The following is an 18,745-nucleotide window of genomic DNA, read 5'->3' as shown; positions in this document are numbered from 1 at the left end:
GACCAAGATGAGCCATACCAAGGAAATTCAATAAAGAACAAAGTATTATTTTAAGATTTCTTTGTAATGCTGGGCTTGCATCAAACGATTTCCCCAGTCCCAGACTAAAAACAGTAACATCACAATAATGTTAGTAAACTCAATCCTAAATACAAATATAGAGATGTCATATATTTACGGCCACAAGCGGGATTTTGGGGGCGCTGTTTCTTGGTAAAGAGAATAGTAAGCAGACCCAGTTAAAATGTATAAATAAATGTATACATGAATAAGTAATAAATAATTGATGATTAATGTGTGATTAACTAAATGAAAGCTGTTAGAGCTGATAAGTATAATTATTCAACTAAACAAATTATAAATAAATAGGACATAAATGTACACTACTGGTCAAAAGTTTTAGAACACACCAACTTTTCCAGAATTTAATTGAAAATTATGCAGTTTAATGTCTCAGTGTACATTTGCAACATTTAAAATTCTTTATTGAGCATGATAGTGATTTGAAAGTAAAAAAAAGATTCAAAATCACATTTTATGTTGGACTAAAGGACTAAAAAAAAAGACACAAAATGACCAAAAAAAAGACACAAAGACACAAAATGACTTACAAAGAAATGAAAAGAATTCAAAAATGGACAAAATAGCCCAAGACTCCATAGAGTTAAGTTGTTAACCCATTTCTTGTTCCCTGAAAAAGGCCTACTTGTATAATTCTGAAATGTACATTATTTTTCAGTTTTGGTTAAGCTTACCTTTTTTTATTTACCTCTGGCAGTTCACCACTTACCTTTGTACCCTTTCAAGCTGTTCATTTGACTTGAACTGCTTGAATTTCAATAAAAAACTGGAAAAATTTGGGTGTTCTAAAACTTTTGACCGGTAGTGTATATTATGAATTCTTTTCTAAATTTTCCTTTCCTTTATTCTTCCTTACATCTATTTTTACTGTAAAATAGTCAACTTTTCATGTCAGAAAAACAGAAATCCTTTTTCAGTTTTCTCCTCTTCTTTTTGTTGTTTCCTTTTTCAACACAAACCACTGCACACACAAAAATTCCTTTGAAGGTAAAAAATGCTAAAGGAAATCTAGTTGTAGTCTTGTAAATAGTAACCCTGCAAGATTGACAGTCTTTGTAGAATCTCAGTGTGAGACTAAAAACTCTCAACACTTGTCTTTAGATGTGAGCTGATAGTCTTGCAGGAGTCTTTCCAAATCTTTTCAAAGTCTTCTGGTGTATAGGTAGCATAGGTAGACATCCACAATTTCTGTTTGCGCACAAATGCAGCCCCACGAGTGCCTCTCATAGCAGGAAACGCCGGTTTAATTGCTGGTGTACAGGTCGTTAACGGTGCATGCTGGCTCACTGGGACTCTTGATCGAGCTGACACCTCGTTAATGAAATTTGTTTCACCTGAGCTTTTCCTGCTGTTACAGGTCAAACTGTCTGCTGTGAAAAAGGTCATTTTGACCTTCCCGTCTCATCCACCGTGTCACTCAATGCTAATCTAAACTAATCACGCACACCTGTTTTCACTTTCACTGAGTAAGTGAAAGATGCACAAATCAAACACGTTTGTATTATGTTAATTGTAACATAACCTCACCGATAAATTGTGAGATTCATCAAAACACGACCCTGAAAATAATGATACAGGGATTTGGGAGAAATTATGTACATACTATTATCATGACTAAGAGTTTTATTGATATAGTCTCATTGATATAGTCTCCTCAGAAATCATTTTATTATTATTATTATTATTATTATTATTATTATTATTATTATTATTATTATTATTATCTTATTTCACAAGTTGTATTTCATTGATCTTGCATGGGTTTCACTTCACTTTTAGTGACATTAGTTTGTTTAATTTGAGTGGCCTTATTATATATCAAATTAAATAAATTAATAAATGTTAAATCATTATTTTATATATATGATTATTTAACATTTAACATTTAATAATGTATTTAATTATATATATACTTATATATATAAATATGATTAAATAAATTATTAAATGTTAAATGTTAAATAATTATTTTATATATATATAAAATAATAATAATAATAATATATATATATATATATATATATATATATATATATATATATATATATATATATATATATATATATATATATATATATTATTTTATATATAATAATAATATATATATCCAGTGGGAAAAAAGTCAAGTGACACAAATATGATGTGAGGAACACCTGCATATAAATAATTCTACATAATAAATAATAACTTAATCAAATGTATTTAATTCAACCCAGTATCTCCTTTCCCTCCAAAGCAGCTTTAATTTTGTAAAAAAAAAAAAAACCCAACACACATTTTAATGAGTTATAGGTTTCTTTGTACTTTATATTATACACATTTCCCCAAGTATAGCACGGCATATGTGGTATCTTTAGCTTCACAACATGATTTTATAAAGACCCACTGAGGTTCAAGGCTTTAAACAACTGAGGGCCCTTTAATCCAGAGGCTTTTTAAAAAAAAAAGTAGAGGCAGGCTTCCCCAGGGAGGGTTGAAACGGCCTAAGGAAAGACCTTTTTTAGTGTATTTGGTAAAGTTTGATGTTAAGTCAAACAGCAATATTATGCTATCTTGGCTGAACTGTTGAGGATAATATAACCATGATCCCTTAGGCATCCAGCAAAACTTATTAAGTAAATTCAGGGTCAGTGACGGGACACCTTTTTTCTAGGCTTTATATGAGCTTTATCACAGTCTCAGACTTTGAAACCCCTGCTTTAATCTGTTTAGCATTCTTGAGACATTTCCCCTGATAAGTGATACATTTGTTTTAGGTTTATGAACAAATACATCACAAAGTGTTGGGAATAAGAGCATATATCTGTGTACTTTTATACAAAATGAATAGTCAGCATTGATTTACTCAATTACTGTACTTAAGTACAATTTTAAGTTCTTGTAATTTACTTGAGTATTTCCATTTTCGTAACTTTATACTTCTACTTCACTACATTTTAGAGGCAGATATTGTTCTTTTAACTCCATTACATTTAGCTGCCAACTATTGTAAGTAGTTAGTTTTCAGTTCATTTTATTTAACATGAAAAACATGATCAATTTATAAGTGATTATGCATTCGTATAAATTAAACCACATAACAGTATATTAAGTATTTAAAATTTGCCATTCTGTAAAACAAGTGATACTTTAAGTACATTTTGATGCTGATACTTTTGTACTTTAACTTAACCCATAAGAACCCAGACCCAGTAATCCTTAAAGCAGGGGTCTCAAACTCAAATTACCTGGGGCCGCTGGAGGCAGTATCAAAATGACCAAAAAAAGGACACAAAATTACTGAAAAAAGACACAAAATGAAAGAAAAAAAAACTAAATTACATAAAAAAGACACAAAATTACCCAAAAAAGACACAAAATTATTTTAAAAAAGACACAAAATTATTTAAAAAAGACACAAAATTACCAAAAAGACACAGAATTACTAAAAAAGACACAAAATTATAAAAAAAAAGACTAAAATAAGAATAAATAAATAAATCAATAATAAATAAAAACAAATAACCATTTGCCTTTTTGTTTGCATCTCCATAGCATATATCAAAATTGTGACTTTAATTTGTTCAGTTCCCTATTAACGGATTAGAATTGTTAAACTTAGCCTCGTAACAAAAAATAAGCTTTTTGAAATTAGCTACTTTTTCACATTTCTGTTTCCAGTCACAGCCACATTTAGGAGAAGTCACATGACCACCACACCACACCTTAGGGATTTAATGAGTTAAGGTGAAGCATAAAGCTGAATATGGGAGATTCTAGAAGATTTAAAGTGTTTGTTACACCCGTGTCACTGTGGGTTCTTATGGGTTAAGTAAGGCTTTGAATGCAGGATTTAAATTGTAGTGGAGTCATTTCACAGTGTGGTATTAGTACTTTTACTTAAATAAGGGATCTAAATATCTCTTCTTCCACCACTAATAGTCAGTCAATTAAAACATAATTCATAATATCATCTTACTTTTAGCTACACATGTGAGCACTGACGTGTAGATGGACAGATGTGTTATTTTTACAGCAGCGACTGTTCGTGGTGCTGATGCTGCAGGGAGGGGCGTGACGTCACGGGAGAGACCGGTAGGAGGAGGCGAGGAGGGGTAGAGGAGGAGAGGGGGAAGGAGAAGGGACGGAGGAGAGAGGGAGAGAGAGAAAGAGAGAGAGAGAGAGCGGGGGGACATGACTGCATCAAAAGGAAAAAACAAACAAAAAACAACAATCATGACTCCTGTAATCCATCCTACGTTTTCTATACACGCTAATAATGCTCGGTGTGTTTACCTACACAGTATGCCGCAATAAATGACGAGCCACCCCGATAAGGTAATTATCATCTTTCAATTTGCACGCCTGCTTCTTCTTCTAACACAGTTAAGACGATTCTGTGGTCTTTACCTTAAAAGCCAAATGTCAATTCGAGGGTATCATCGACGATTATTTTCCCAAAAAGGCTAAAGAAAGAAAAAAAGAAAAAAAAAGAGCAATCGATCGGCTACATGGCTACATAAAGGCTCTTTATGGCTCGCTTGTTTAGTTTAAATGAGCGGTAATGACGCGTTATCCTTGTTAGTGTCTTGAAGCCGTCATTATAACCCCCAGCGGCTGCATTGTGTCCGATTTGAGCTTCCTCCATGAAATATTAAAATGGAAACAGGCTTCATGAGAGCGGTGCCGCATACTACACTGCTGTAGTCAGCCACGCCGAGCACATGGGCTTTGCGCACAGTAACATGCGCATTGGTTGCAGTGCGTCGTGTTGGTGGCTGCTGTCTGCTGATGACTGCAGTGTCCTTTCCACAGCACCACAGAGCCCTTAGCGGCTCTAAGTTACTCACATGACTGCTGTGCTGCACTGGGGTGATCTTGAATGACCTCTAATCAATCCAAAAAAGCATGCACAGTTAACGACCCGTACACCAGCAATTAAACCGGCTTTTCCTGCTATGAGAGGCTCTCGTGGGGCTGCATTTGTGCGCAAACAGAAATTGTGGATGTCTACCTATGCTCCCTATACACCAGAAGACTTTGAAAAGATTTGGAAAGACTCCTGCAAGACTATCAGCTCACACCTAAAGACAAGTGTTGAGAGTTTTTAGTCCCAGACTGAGATTCTACAAAGACTGTCAATCTTGCAGGGTCACTATTTACAAGACTACAAGTAGATTTCCTTTAGCATTTTTTACCTACTATGCAATTTTTGTGTGTGCAGTCAGTGGTTTGTGTTGAAAAAGAAAACAAAAAGAAGAGGAGAAAACTGAAAAAGGATTTCTGTTTATTCTGACATGAAAAGTTGACTATTTTGACCAAAAAAATCAATCCAAAACAAGTTTTAACTTGACAATGTTTGTCCTTCTGTCCCAGAGTAAGCTGGCTTAGAGAGATGTCCTCTCCGGGTATGGGCACCCCCAGTGACCCCCTTTTGGCCAGTCCAGGAGGGAGGTTACCCACAGCTCAGGAAGGTCTCTGGAGGAGCTCACTCCCCAAAACTGCCAGCTTCCCAACGTCCACCACTCGGCACCTCAGCCACCGAGCCAACAACTTCCAAAGACAGCCGAAGCGCCGGAAGCTGATAAGACCTTCGCCGCCTCCGCCGCCCAACACTCCCTGTCCCCTGGACCAGCTGGATCTCAGCGAGCTTCCCCCAAGGCGTACTTTCCAAGAGCTGCTCTTCAACGGCTGCGTCCTGTTTGGGATTGAATTTAGTTATGCCATGGAAACGGCTTATGTGACTCCTGTGCTTCTTCAGATGGGCCTACCTGATCAGTTTTACAGCTTGGTGTGGTTTATTAGCCCCATACTGGGTAAGTGGACACCAGGTGAGGTGACCACCTGGTGGTCAGGGAGGTGTGATGCCTCCAGGGCTGAAAGAAATGCTTTTGTGTTGACTCATACGACTAATTGCTTAGTTGATTTCATTGACAGATTTGTAAAACTTCTCAGCAAATAACAGTGGTGGAAGAAGTATTCAGATCTCTTACTTAAGTAAAAGTACCAATACCACACTGTGAAATTACTCCACTACAAGTAAAAGTCCTGCATTCAAAACTTACTGAAGTAAAAGTACAAAAGTATCAGCATCAAAATATACTTAAAGTATCAAAAGTAAAAGTACTCGTTTTGCAGAATGACCCCACTCAGATTGTTAAATATATTCTCAATATATGATTTGATAATTATTATTGATGCATTTATATAAGCAGCATTTTATTTTCTCAAGGTAGGGCTCATTTTATCTATTTAATATGCTTTTATGAGGTCTAATTTAGAAAATGTCACTTTAAACTTTAAACCGATCATGTTTTTCATGTTAAATCCCGATCTGAAAAGTAACTAAAGCTGCTGGCTATATGTAGTGGAGTAAAAAGTACAACATTTGCCTCTAAATGTAGTGGAGTAGAAGTATACAGTTACATAAAATGGAAATACTCAAGTAAAGTACAAGTACCTCAAAATTTTACTTAAGTACAGTACTTGAGTAAATGTACTTAGTTACATTCCACCACTGGCAAATAATCATGCAAAAGCTTCACTTTAAATCTTGTGTTTACCGGAGATGTGCTCATGACTTTGTTGAGTCATTCAGCATGACTCATCACCTGAAGAAATCTAAGTCAACCAAGACCAAAATGATCAATTAGTCAACTAATTGACTAAAAGATGGCAGCCCTTAGAAGTATCATGCAATTTTAATAGCAGTCATTTTGTGCAGTACTAAAAACTGCGTCCTCTGTCTTTTGCTTGAAGGATTCCTCGTTCAGCCTCTCCTCGGAGCGTGGAGTGATCGTTGCACATCCCGGTTTGGACGAAGGAGACCCTTTATTTTTGCCCTGGCTATAGGTAAGAAATGTTGTGTTCTGCTTAGTTATTACAATGCTGAATATGAGTATGCTTGTAACTTTATTTATGTAATGTTGGGGGACTTAAGGAAGACAGATTAATAGTTTAATAAAGATGCAACAGAGGCAGAGATTTCCTGAGTTGTTGTCCATAATATGATGCTATGCTATGCTTCCCATAATACACCATGATACACATATTTTTCTAGAACTTTTCCACCTGGTAGATGCCTCCACAGCCTGATTTTAAAACACAGGCATACTGTAAAAGAACTGTAGTCTCCAGGATGGATGGATAACCGAACGAGCCTACTAGGCACACGCCCAGGGACCAAAGGAGTCCCAGTACTTCCCCTGGAAAGTGTAATTTGAAGAGACACTTACTGACGATGAAGAAATCCAAAAACAACTATAAAGAAATACAAAAAGACCACAGTGAGACACAAAACGACTACAAAGAGACGGAATAGACCACAAAATGACCAAAAATGACTATAAAGAGACACAAAAACAAACAAAGTGACTACAAAGAGACACAAATTTACCACAAAGAGACAACAACAGCTGCCTTTGTCTTGCTCCTCATAATTCATTCATTTTTTCATTCACCTTTATTTAATCAGGCAGGTCATTAAGAACAAATTCTTATTTAGCCTGACAAGCGACAAGGGCCACTTGAGGGAAGGGGAGGTGGGCTAGGGAGTAAAACACAGTAAAGATCGTAAAAACACAACAACAACAACAACAGTTACAACAATAACAAATAACAAAATATATATATATACACACACACACACACACACACACACACATACAGTACAGGCCAAAAGTTTGGACACACCTTCTCATTCAATGCGTTTCCTTTATTTTCATGACTGTTGACATTGTAAATTCATCAAAACTATTAATGAACACATGTGGAATTATGTACTTAACAAAAAAAGTGTGAAATAACTGAAAACATGTCTTATATTCTAGTAAGCAAAGGGTGGTTACTTTGAGGAATCTAAAATACAAGACATGTTTTCAGTTATTTCACACTTTTTTTGTTAAGTACATAATTCCATATGTGTTCATTCATAGTTTTGATGCCTTCAGTGAGAATCTACAATGTAAATAGTCATGAAAATAAAGAAAACACATTGAATGAGAAGGTGTGTGTCCAAACTTTTGGCCTGTACTGTATATATAAAATTACAACACTATCACAGACAGACAGACAGACAAACAGCAGTCAACAAAATAAATATGGAGAAAAAATGGTGAGGTGGTATTATAATCCCCCCCATAATCCCCCCATGGTCTCCAGGCAGACACTTCCTGAGATACCTTGTCCATATTTTTCCTCTGACTTGACAAAACTCCTCAATAGAAACAGTATACTACAGCTGTGAGTGTATTGTTCCACAAAGAGTGTCATTTTAATGAAGTCTACATCAAGGTTATTATAGTTAACAAAAACTAACAAAATAACGAAAACTAAAATTGAAAAAACATTTTCATTAACTGAAATAAAAATAAAAACAAGAGTTTTTAAAAAAACCATAACTAACTGAAACTGTATTGTGTGGTTACAAAACTAACTAAAACTAACTAAAATTATCATGAAAATGTCCTTAGTTTTCGTCTTTGTCAACTTTTTTCATACATAATTCAGTGTTTCTATTTCAGCATGCAGGAACACATGGTAAATATGTTTACTGAGACTGGGTTTTCTACACTTCTACCAAAATACAAAACACCCAGAACTGTAAGACTTAAAAACCTTATTGAGGCTAAGATGGATAAACCAAAGGAAATGAAGGCACATACCCATTACAAAAAAACTAAAACTAACACTAAAACTAATAAAAACTAAACTAAAACTAAGCATTTTCAAAAAAATAAAAACTAAACTAAAACTAGCAAACTCACTGTAAAAACTAACTAAAACTAACTGAATTTGAAAAATTCACAACGAAATTAAAACTAAAACTAATGAAAAATCCAAAACTATTATAACCTTGGTCTACACACACATTTTCTTTCCTACTTAGCAAAGATGTCGGCTGAACTTTTCTCTCTCTCAGGCGCTCTGCTGGGTCTGACCCTGGTGCTGAACGGGCGGGACATCGGAGGAGCGATGGCTGACACTGCATCAAATCACAAGTGGGGAATTGTCCTGACAGTGTGTGGAGTGGTTCTGATGGACTTCAGCGCTGATTCAGCAGACAACCCAAGCCATGCCTACATGATGGATGTGTGCAGCCCAGAGGACCAGGATCGGGGGCTAAACATTCACGCACTACTGGCAGGTAAGAAAACACTAAACACAGTCACAAACTGAATGAATGAATGAATGAAATAATGCTTTATTTCGGTTACAAAAAACAACAAAAAAAGACAACAAAATAAAATCATGTTTTTACAAAAGAATCCATCAGACAGCAACCGATAAAGGAACAGGCTGAAGCCCCACTAAAGGCTTATTTTTGCCTCTCCTGTACCATCTACATGCATATACATTACATTATATACATTACATTAACTGAGTAATTCACATTGTTACAAAACACATGATACCTTAAACTGAAAAATCAAATTCAATCAAATTTCATTGTAAACTTTGATAATTTTAGACTTTAAAGTCTTCTTGAAAACTAACATAGAATTACACATCTTTATTTCATCATTTAGTCCATTAATCCATAATTTTACACCCAAAACTGACACACATCTGTATTTGAGATTAGTTCTGACTTTCTGAGTTTCAAACATTAGCAACCCCCTTAAGTTATAAATCCCCTGCCTTAATTTAAACATTTTTTGAATACAAACAGGAATTGACATGTTTACCACTCGAAACATCATTTCTAATGTTTTTTAATATACAATGTCCTGAAATTGCAACGTGTGTGAAACTCTGGGTTACTTTATCATTATACAGTCAAAGCTGTAACTTCTATCCAGTCCGTGCATTCAGCCCATGTACTTCTCCTAAGGACATTGTTGCAGGACGCCTCAACGATAATTATAGTCATGAATCCACTAAAATATTTAGTTACAGAGGTGGCCTGGTCTGGGGTCATTATAGGAATGTCTCCATGCTCCTCTGGCTCTTCTGCAACTACGTGTTGCTACTTGTCATTTGATCATAAAGGTGACACTAATACATAGACTATGTAGGCTAACATATACTGTAGAATTGAGTCTTTAAAGCATATAGTTTAGAGAATATTGTAAATTCCAGACAAAAATTGTGAATTAATTTGCTACTTCAGCCCCAGGGTCAGCACCACAGATTTATCAATCGACAGCACAGTAAGGCTGCTGATATTTAAGATCATTCTGACTGTACTGCACTTTCAAAATAAAAAAAATGATTGTGCACAAAAATGAGAAATGTCATTGTCATACAAAAAAACTGTTATTGTTGGTGAGTCTCATTGTTTAAATCAATGTATTTGTATCTTCCAAATATACTGAAATGAGATGTTTAAATAAGCTAAAATAAAGGTTTTGAATGCTTGAATATAATCTTTGGCATTTTTAATGTGCTAATGTGCCCCTCTGATTAAACACTGGCCCCTCCTTGGCCCCCACAGTAAAACTGGTCTAGAACCGCCACTGACTAAACATCACTGCTCCTGCACTCTCTGCTACTTGAGGATGGAACGGGGCATGCATTTTGGTCATTTTGCTAACAAAGGTGATGGCATCATCCTTATAAGATAAGATAAGATAAGATAAGATAAGCTAGAACTTTATTTATTCTGAAGGAACTTCTGGTTCCACTTTGCTCCCAAGTTACAATTACAAAAACAATGACAATATAGGATAATATAAGAAAAACAATGAACAAAATAGGTAAAATTAACAATACATAATATAAATATAACAATATAAAAATAAAGACTAGAGCGCAGATGACATGGCAGGATGTAATATACAGACAAATTGCACATGATAATGAATAATACAGTCCGTGGTGTTGAAAAATGTATTGCACATAATGTTAATATTAGTCAGTCTGATATATTAGCTTTCCTCCCTGCAGAAAGGGGAGGAGTCATACTACCTATATGTGTGAAGTACAGTTATTGCTGTAGGCTATTTTATATTTGTCTATCTTTGAAATGTTTTTCTCTATTGTTTTACTATTTATTCTGTTTGTTTTGAGACATGTCTATGGTGAAACCAAAGAGGAATTTCCACTCAGTGGATAATAAAGTTTTCGTATTCGTATTCGTACAGTTGAAGGCCACAGGTTGAAAAGACCTCCTGTGGCGTTCTGTGGTGGTCTTCGATAACCGCCGTCAACTTAAATCACCTGCTGCTACTATTCTTTGAAGACAATTAGGAGCAAACAGAACTAAATTAAAACTTTAATGCAGTGCAACAGATAATTGTCTTTTTTCTTAATCTTGGTCTGCAGGACTAGGAGGTGGATTTGGCTACATTGTGGGTGGCATCAACTGGGACCAGACACAGTTTGGAAAGTCAATGGGAGGTCAACTGCGGGTCATATACCTGTTCACCAGTATCACCTTGGTGTTTGCCACAGCCATGACTCTGATGAGTATCCCTGAGAGGGCCCTACCAAAGAACAAAAGCTCCAGCAAAAACCATCTAAAAAGCCCCAGCCTCCCTCTCCCTCCCTCCCCCCCTGTTCACCCAGGATCGGCTTTGGAGCTGGACGAGGAAGACGAAGACGGTCTTTATGGCTATAACTTCTCAAAGTCTCACACATATAACTCTGACCCTCTGGCCCATTCTTGCAGTGCCAATGCACGCTTATGTGCAGGCCTCACTAGCCCCATATCGCCCCTGAGCCCCCTCACTCCCAAATATGGCAGCTTTATTAGTAGGGACAGCTCGCTCACTGGCATCAACGACTTTGCCTCTTCATTAGGAACCTCTTATATAGACAGTGTGCTCATAAACTGCTACACAGGTCAGCAGACACCACAGGCTTTGGCTCCCAACTCCGCCACTGCACCCCTGCCCCCTGGGGACTCCCCTCCTGCTGACGAGTCCGCACAGGGAGCAGGGAGCAGCCATCCTGCAGCAGGACACATCCAGGCTGATGTTGTGTCTCATCCGGCTCAGGAAGCTCAGGATGCAGAAGCGCCACAGCCTGAGGGAGATGCACAATCTCAGGTCACAGCTGGGGCTCAGCCTGGTGCAGGGTCACACCGGGGCTCTTCTGCCGGTATCCTGAAGCGACCCCAGAGTCTTGCACTAATGGAGGAGCCCATGGCAACGCAGATTGTTGGGCTGGAGAATGGACGCAGGAGAACAGTGACCTTCAGCCAGCAGGTTGGGACACATTTTGAAAATGACAAAAGCTGTTTAGTCAGTAGCTACTGCAGCAAATTTTTAACACACTGTCTTTTTTTCTCTGGCGAAGGTTGCAAACATTTTGCTGAATGGGGTGCGCTATGACAGTGATCTGAGTGAGAATGTGGAGACAGGAGAATCGCAGATGTCAATGAAGCTGCTGTGTATAGCCATCTACAGAATGCCTCCCTCTTTGCGGAGTTTATGCACTAATCATTTCCTGGGTGAGAATTATCCCTACTTACATTTTGTTTCACTGTCAAACTTGTCGGATTTGTAATATTAATTACGTTTATTTGTTTTTTTTCTAGGCTGGTTGTCCTTTGAAGGCATGCTGCTCTTCTACACTGACTTCATGGGGGAGGTTGTGTTTGAAGGAGACCCCAAGGCTCCCCACGACTCGGAGGCTTACCAACGGTACAATGCCGGTGTTAGCATGGGCTGCTGGGGAATGTGCATCTATGCATTCAGTGCTGCTTTCTATTCAGGTAAGCGCCACTCACAATCACAGCATGTCCTTGATGTTAGATCAGCTCTGGCCAGGCAGAGATCATTTTACCAGGAATCGTTTTTCCTTTCCGTGGCAAGCTTTACATGTGTGCCCTGTGTTTCCCTCTGGGGTTCTTCTTCTATTTTCAGCCATATTGGAGAAACTGGAGGAGCGTTTCTCTCTTCGCACTCTATATTTTTTTGCCTACCTGGCATTTGGTTTGGGCACGGGCCTGGCCACACTATCCACCAACCTCTACGTGGTACTTTCTCTCTGTGTCACCTACGGGGTGCTCTTCTCCTCTCTATGCACGCTGCCTTACTCTCTGCTGTGTGAATACTACCAGAGCCCTCAGGTCAGTATCTACATGTGCATCTTATGTCATTTGTAGTTGCTTATATTTTACCAAATAAACTAAGGAGCAGTGTGTAGGAGGTACAGTGAGGTTGCAGATTGCAACCAACTGAACACCCCTTCTCTCACCCCTCCCTTTTCAAGTGTGTTGGATAACCTTCGGAGGCCTTCGGGTAACGTAAAAACACCTAAAGAGCCTCTAAAGAGCCAGTGTTTGGATTGTCATTGTAGAAACATGGCGGTGCAACATGGCAGGCTCAGTGGAAGATATTAATGTAGATATTAACCCATAAGAACCCATGGTGACATTCGTGTAACAAACACTTTAAATCTTCTATAATCTCCCATATTCAGCTTTATGCTTCACATTAACTCATTAAATCTCTAAGCGATGTATACTCAACACCCTGGTGTGGGGGTCATGTGACTTAAACAAGAAGAGACTTCTCCAAAATGTCACTGTGACTGGAAACAGAAATGTAAAACATTTCAAAAAGCTTATTTTTTGTTACGAGGCTAAGTTTAAACCCATTTAACAATTCTACTCCGTTAATAGGGTGTCCTGTATTGCATTTAACTTGTTCTGACCATATTTCTTGAACAAATTAAAGTCAAAATTTTGATGGATGTTATGGAGATGCAAAAGAAAAAGGCAAATTTGTGTCTCTTTAAGCAGAAAATGTGTCTAGTTTTTTTCCATCTTTAAAACAAGAAATATCATAAACATAAATACAATAAACGCACAAAGTAACGTATATGTCATATCACAGATCTTTGACATTTAGGGGTAGTATTTTTTTTTTTTAAATATCAGAAATGTGTTCTATGTGGTTCACTTATAGAACACATCCTTAAAGGATAAGTGGGTCTGGGTTCTTATGGGTTAAGGGCTCATTCTGAACCAACAAACACACAAATATTATGAGTTTTAGGTGAGTATACAGTGATTAAAACATAATTATGAATATTATATTCCATTTCTGCCAATAGATTCCCCTAAATCCTACACACTGCTCCTTTAAAGGAGTTGTTAAAGATTTTAAGAATGATGCTAAATTACTTTTTTGATGACAAGATTTATACCACTTGTACATGAAAATGTCAAAAGTCAAAAGTGAGAGCTGGGTTATATATCATATATTTGCCTCAGTGTGAGCAGTGAACTACATGTAATCCAACTACCAGTTCAACTCAATTTAACAGTAGCTTGATGGTAGTTCAACCACATTCATATTTGCATACTAATTCAAATAGTAAAATTACTTTTTTTTGCCATTTTTGTGTAGTAACAATTGAAACTACAAACAATTTTTGACAATAAAATGAAAGAAATTCAAGAAGTGTGATTATGTAACCTTTCACCTCTGTGTAGTGCATGCCATAAATGCAAATGGTGCTCAGCTCTGTCAGGTTTATTGCTTCTGGGCAAGTTTGTTCAGCTGCCAGCCAAAAATGTTGTTGGAGAGGACCTTCTCTCCTAGCACCACACAACAATTCTACTTAAAGAATCGTCACTAGCACTTATTAATGGCTCTTATCGCACTATTCCTTGATTGTTTCCCTTTTTCTGTAAGAAAAAGTAGATCCAGTGTTTGTAAAGTAATGACAAAACACTCTATTAATATTAAAGTTATTTGTTGTAGGTGGGCAAAGTGTATATGTTGCTAGAAATAAATGTGATACGAGTTAAATAAAAATGTGACCTTTAAGAAATAGTTTAAACTAGTTTTTCTGAAGTTAACTGAAGCTACATTTCTCCCTAGAACTGCTTTGCTGTTGTTCAACTTCTCCCTATGTAAAGTCACTAGTAGCTCACCAGGCTATGCTTTCAAAGCAGCTTCCCCAACACTGATTAGCATATATATTAGCATATATAGCACTCAGACATTAATCCATATCGTTAACCTCATAGCATATTTGCCTAAGTCATATTTGAACGTTTTCGGAAAACAAGAAAAAACACAATTTTTAGTAAGCCCATTGGTATTTTTAATTGATATTGTAACAGTAAGTTCAAATAGAACAAGTTTGCATAAAAAATTAAACACGTTGATTTCATAACAGATAAAAGTCAATTAGGCAGAATATGCCCTGACTAAGGCAATTTTTCTCTTACATATAAATAATGTAGTTTGGTTTGTATGTAGCGGCAAAAATGCCTAAGTCAAAGAGATGACTAAGGCAGAAAGTGATTTTGGACTCTAACAAGTGTTCTGATAGGCTGAGAACATAGATAGATAGATAGATAGATAGATAGATAGATAGATAGATAGATAGATAGATAGATAGATAGATAGATAGATAGATAGATAGATAGATAGATAGATAGATAGATAGATAGATAGATAGATAGATAGATAGATAGATAGATAGATAGATAGATAGATAGATAGATAGATAGATAGATAGATAGATAGATCGATCGATCGATAGACAGACAGACTTTATTTATCCCAAGCTGGAAAATTAGTGTAGCAGCAGAATTACACACAGAGACAATAACAACACAATTAAATAATTAAATAAAAAAGAACAACCTAGGCATACTTCAAGCAATAAAATATAAAAATACAATAAAATACAATAAAATGTAATGTAAAAATACAAATAAAGTGTCTAAAGTAGGAGTATGTATTAAGGAGTAGAATTCCAGTGCAGAATAAATATGAATATACAGTATAAAAATGTTGGTGATATGAAACAAATAAGGTGCAATGAACAGTGTGCATAAAAAACACATAAAGTGCTTAACGACGGTATGTAATGAACCAGACTATTTGTTATTGTACAGTGTAATGGCATGTGGAAGGAAAGATTTTTTTTATCTGTCCCTATGATGAGAACATAGGCAATAAGGCAGAAAGATGCAGCAGTGGTAGGAGAGTAAAGTTAGGCAGATATCACAATTTGGCCAAAATATGACTTAGGCAATTATGCTATGAGGCTAACGATTGAATTTTAATTTATTTTATTTGATAGGGACAATGCAGTTAGCATAGATACAGGACATGCATCTGATGTGCTGCATACAGAGATATAGCTTCAGCTAATTTTCAACTCCCGTCCCTAGTTGGGCTTTTACAACTACATACAAAATCACAATACTATAAAAATCCAATATACAATTACACCATCTACAAAATAGAATAAAATTACAAACAATTACAATATACATTTACCCTGAGAAAAAAAAATAAAAATAAAATAAACCCTGTATAAATATAGCTTAGAGTTTAAAATCATCATAAATCTATACAACAATAAGGAGAAAAGAAAGAAATAACAGAAAAAAAGAAAGAAAAAAAAAACCTGAAAGATATTATCATCTAACTCCCAGCAAGAAAGCCCATATCCCAAAGATGTTGAACTACTCCTTCAGCTGATTTGTGGTGCACTGCATGGATTGATCATAAACTGTTTTGCTTGTTTTCTTCAGTTTTGCGGCTCCTCAGAGGAAGGGACCAGACGAGGGATGGGGGTGGACATCTCTCTGCTCAGCTGCCAGTATTTCCTGGCTCAGATCCTGGTCTCCGTGGCGATGGGACCTCTGACCTCACTGGTGGGTGGGGCCCAGGGAGTGATGTACTTTGCAAGCCTGATGTCATTCGTGGGCTGCCTGTACTCCTCTCTCTGCGTGGTGTACCAGCTGCCCCCCCCTGAGGGTGAGCCCCCCGATAGCGAGACCCAGCCACTACTGGTGCACATTTAGAAAAGCCTCTTAATTTAATTTACCTCACACACAAACACACACACAAACACACTTAACGGGCACACGCTCCCACCCTGTCTCTTGGTGTGTGAGTGTGTTGACCTTTACAGCGCTGATGGGACGTACACGCTTCACTGTACAGCACAATCCAGATATTGTTTCACAGTAATCAGCACCGCTCTCCTCAGAGCTAGACAGACAGACAGACAGACATTGGCCACTGCTCTAATATGTGTATACATGACCGGTGTGTTCATACAGTGTGTGTGTGCCCATGCATTTTTTCCTAACTTTCGCAAACGAATGTGTGACCTTTTTGAATGCAGTATGTGTGTGTGTGTGAGAGAGAGAGACTGTGTGTGTGTGTGTGTGACCTCTTTAAGGGTAGATAAGCTGTTCTTCTGTCTGATTTTTGCTGTAAAATCTTGCATCATCTTTTCTCGCTTGTTGGTGTTTAGAATAGAAATGTTGATCACTACATACAGGCTAACCACAGCTTTCCCCCCTCTTTTTCTTCCTTTTATCAGTTGCCTAATGTCTGCATGAGCTGCAATGTAATCTCTCAAAGCCTTGTGTTAATGTTTTGTTTTGGTCATACGGCCAAGGGAATGTCTACCTGCCTGTTTCTCTGAGTTAGCACATTAGCATCACACATGAGGCAGGACTTGTTTTGACTAAATGAATGTGCTGCCAGTGTCCACTCACGCTCACCGTTAAAGGCTCCTTCATTAATTCAAAAAGCTCTTTAATTTAGCAAACACATACTTAATATTCACTTGAAGCTGAACGCCACTTAATCACAGTTACAGTTTTTGAAGGGCTTCACATTTAAACAGCAAACAACGACGACACTTTCCACACAGTCCAAGCATTATGAGACTTGCCAGCGTGCTATTCCCCAAATTTCACACTTTGGTGCTGGGTGACTCTTAATCAAGTCCCAAGTATGAGTACAATGCCAATTAAGTACTTATTTAGCATAGAGCCATGACGAATAGGATCACACACATACACAAGCTCGTACACAAACTTAAAAAAAACACAGAGAAATGTGTGCTGGTGGCAAATTGTGTCTGGGCCCTCACTAAGCCATGGTGCAGCCGTGAGCTGTCACCCTACTACTCCTGGCCATGCCATTGTAATAATGACAGTGATTCTTGTCATTATCAGGAAGAGGAGAAGTTGAAACTGGGGTGTGAATCAGCATTGAGTCGGAAACCGAACAAAACCGGAAGAACCGCAAACAGGGAGAAGACTCATGTGAACTATGGGTAACCCTGAAGGTGGACGACATTGAAAGAAAAAGACTGTGGGGGTTCATAGAGCCAGCAGCGAGTGCTTATGTCATCATTAGGGCGCATGCTTAAGGTAGTAGGCCTTTGCTCCACCACGCTCGGCCCATCAACTCAGTATCGTGATAACCTTACTTTAGTCAGCCAGTTTCCTCACTGGAAGTGTCAAACTTAATTTATTTTCCATCCTAAAGAAGCCATCTTCAGCCGCAAAATGGTACATATGATTTATTTTTTACAGCAAACAGTATGCTTTGTCTGTTCAGCCTCAACACAGGCACAAAGCCTGACTTCAAGGCTTTAATAAAAGGTTAACTTTAGTATATTACCTGTGTTAAAAGCCTACCATAGTGATGGTTTCATTGACTGGTTCACACACTGAATACTCCAAACATTATGGCCAGTCATATTTGCTGCCTCTGCAGAATGTCAATTGCCTACTATTTAAGCCGCCTGGACTAAATGGGTGCACGCCATGCGAACGTTTCTGAGGAAACAGTGACTGTATGGATCATGCTGTTGCAGCTTGCTTGAGATAAAAAAAGAAAAAAAAAAGAAAAGACTTTGTGTTATATGGTACCACCTATTGCTCAATATTAGCAGTGTTACTGTAAAAGCTACTTTTATTCAGGGTTCAGTTAAAACTAAAAAAGATCATTTTGCCATTTTG

General features: G+C 37.3%; 1 protein-coding gene across 2 annotated transcripts; it reads left to right on the top strand.

Annotated features, from left to right (window-relative positions):
- Positions 1-4,104: 4,104 nt before the first annotated feature.
- On the top strand, positions 4,105-18,740 carry slc45a1 (solute carrier family 45 member 1). 2 transcript variants are annotated; one of them, XM_059329078.1, is made up of 10 exons: positions 4,105-4,398; positions 5,437-5,876; positions 6,820-6,912; positions 8,981-9,205; positions 11,326-12,209; positions 12,301-12,454; positions 12,542-12,718; positions 12,870-13,075; positions 16,511-16,736; positions 17,954-18,740. In XM_059329078.1, the coding sequence occupies exons 2-10, from the start codon at positions 5,456-5,458 to the stop codon at positions 17,980-17,982; spliced, it is 2,415 nt and encodes an 804-aa protein (XP_059185061.1). In that variant the 5' UTR covers positions 4,105-4,398; positions 5,437-5,455; the 3' UTR covers positions 17,983-18,740. The 2 variants fall into 2 exon arrangements, with proteins under 2 accessions (XP_059185061.1, XP_059185060.1); XM_059329077.1 differs by having other exon boundaries at positions 16,511-18,740.
- Positions 18,741-18,745: the final 5 nt, after the last annotated feature.

The sequence above is a fragment of the Centropristis striata genome, chromosome 3 (genome assembly GCF_030273125.1).
Source record: "Centropristis striata isolate RG_2023a ecotype Rhode Island chromosome 3, C.striata_1.0, whole genome shotgun sequence".
Taxonomy (NCBI): Eukaryota; Metazoa; Chordata; class Actinopteri; order Perciformes; family Serranidae; genus Centropristis; species Centropristis striata.
Note: the sequence above shows the minus strand (reverse complement) of the source record. Positions and strands in the feature narration are given on the sequence as shown.

Coding starts and splice junctions, on each gene's coding strand:
- slc45a1 (XM_059329077.1), top strand. CDS start 5,456: ATGTCCTCTCCGGGTATGGGCACCCCCAGTGACCCCCTTTTGGCCAGT. Junction 5,877..6,819: donor GTTTATTAGCCCCATACTGG/GTAAGTGGACAC, acceptor TTTTGCTTGAAG/GATTCCTCGTTCAGCCTCTC. Junction 12,719..12,869: donor CAGTGCTGCTTTCTATTCAG/GTAAGCGCCACT, acceptor TTCTATTTTCAG/CCATATTGGAGAAACTGGAG.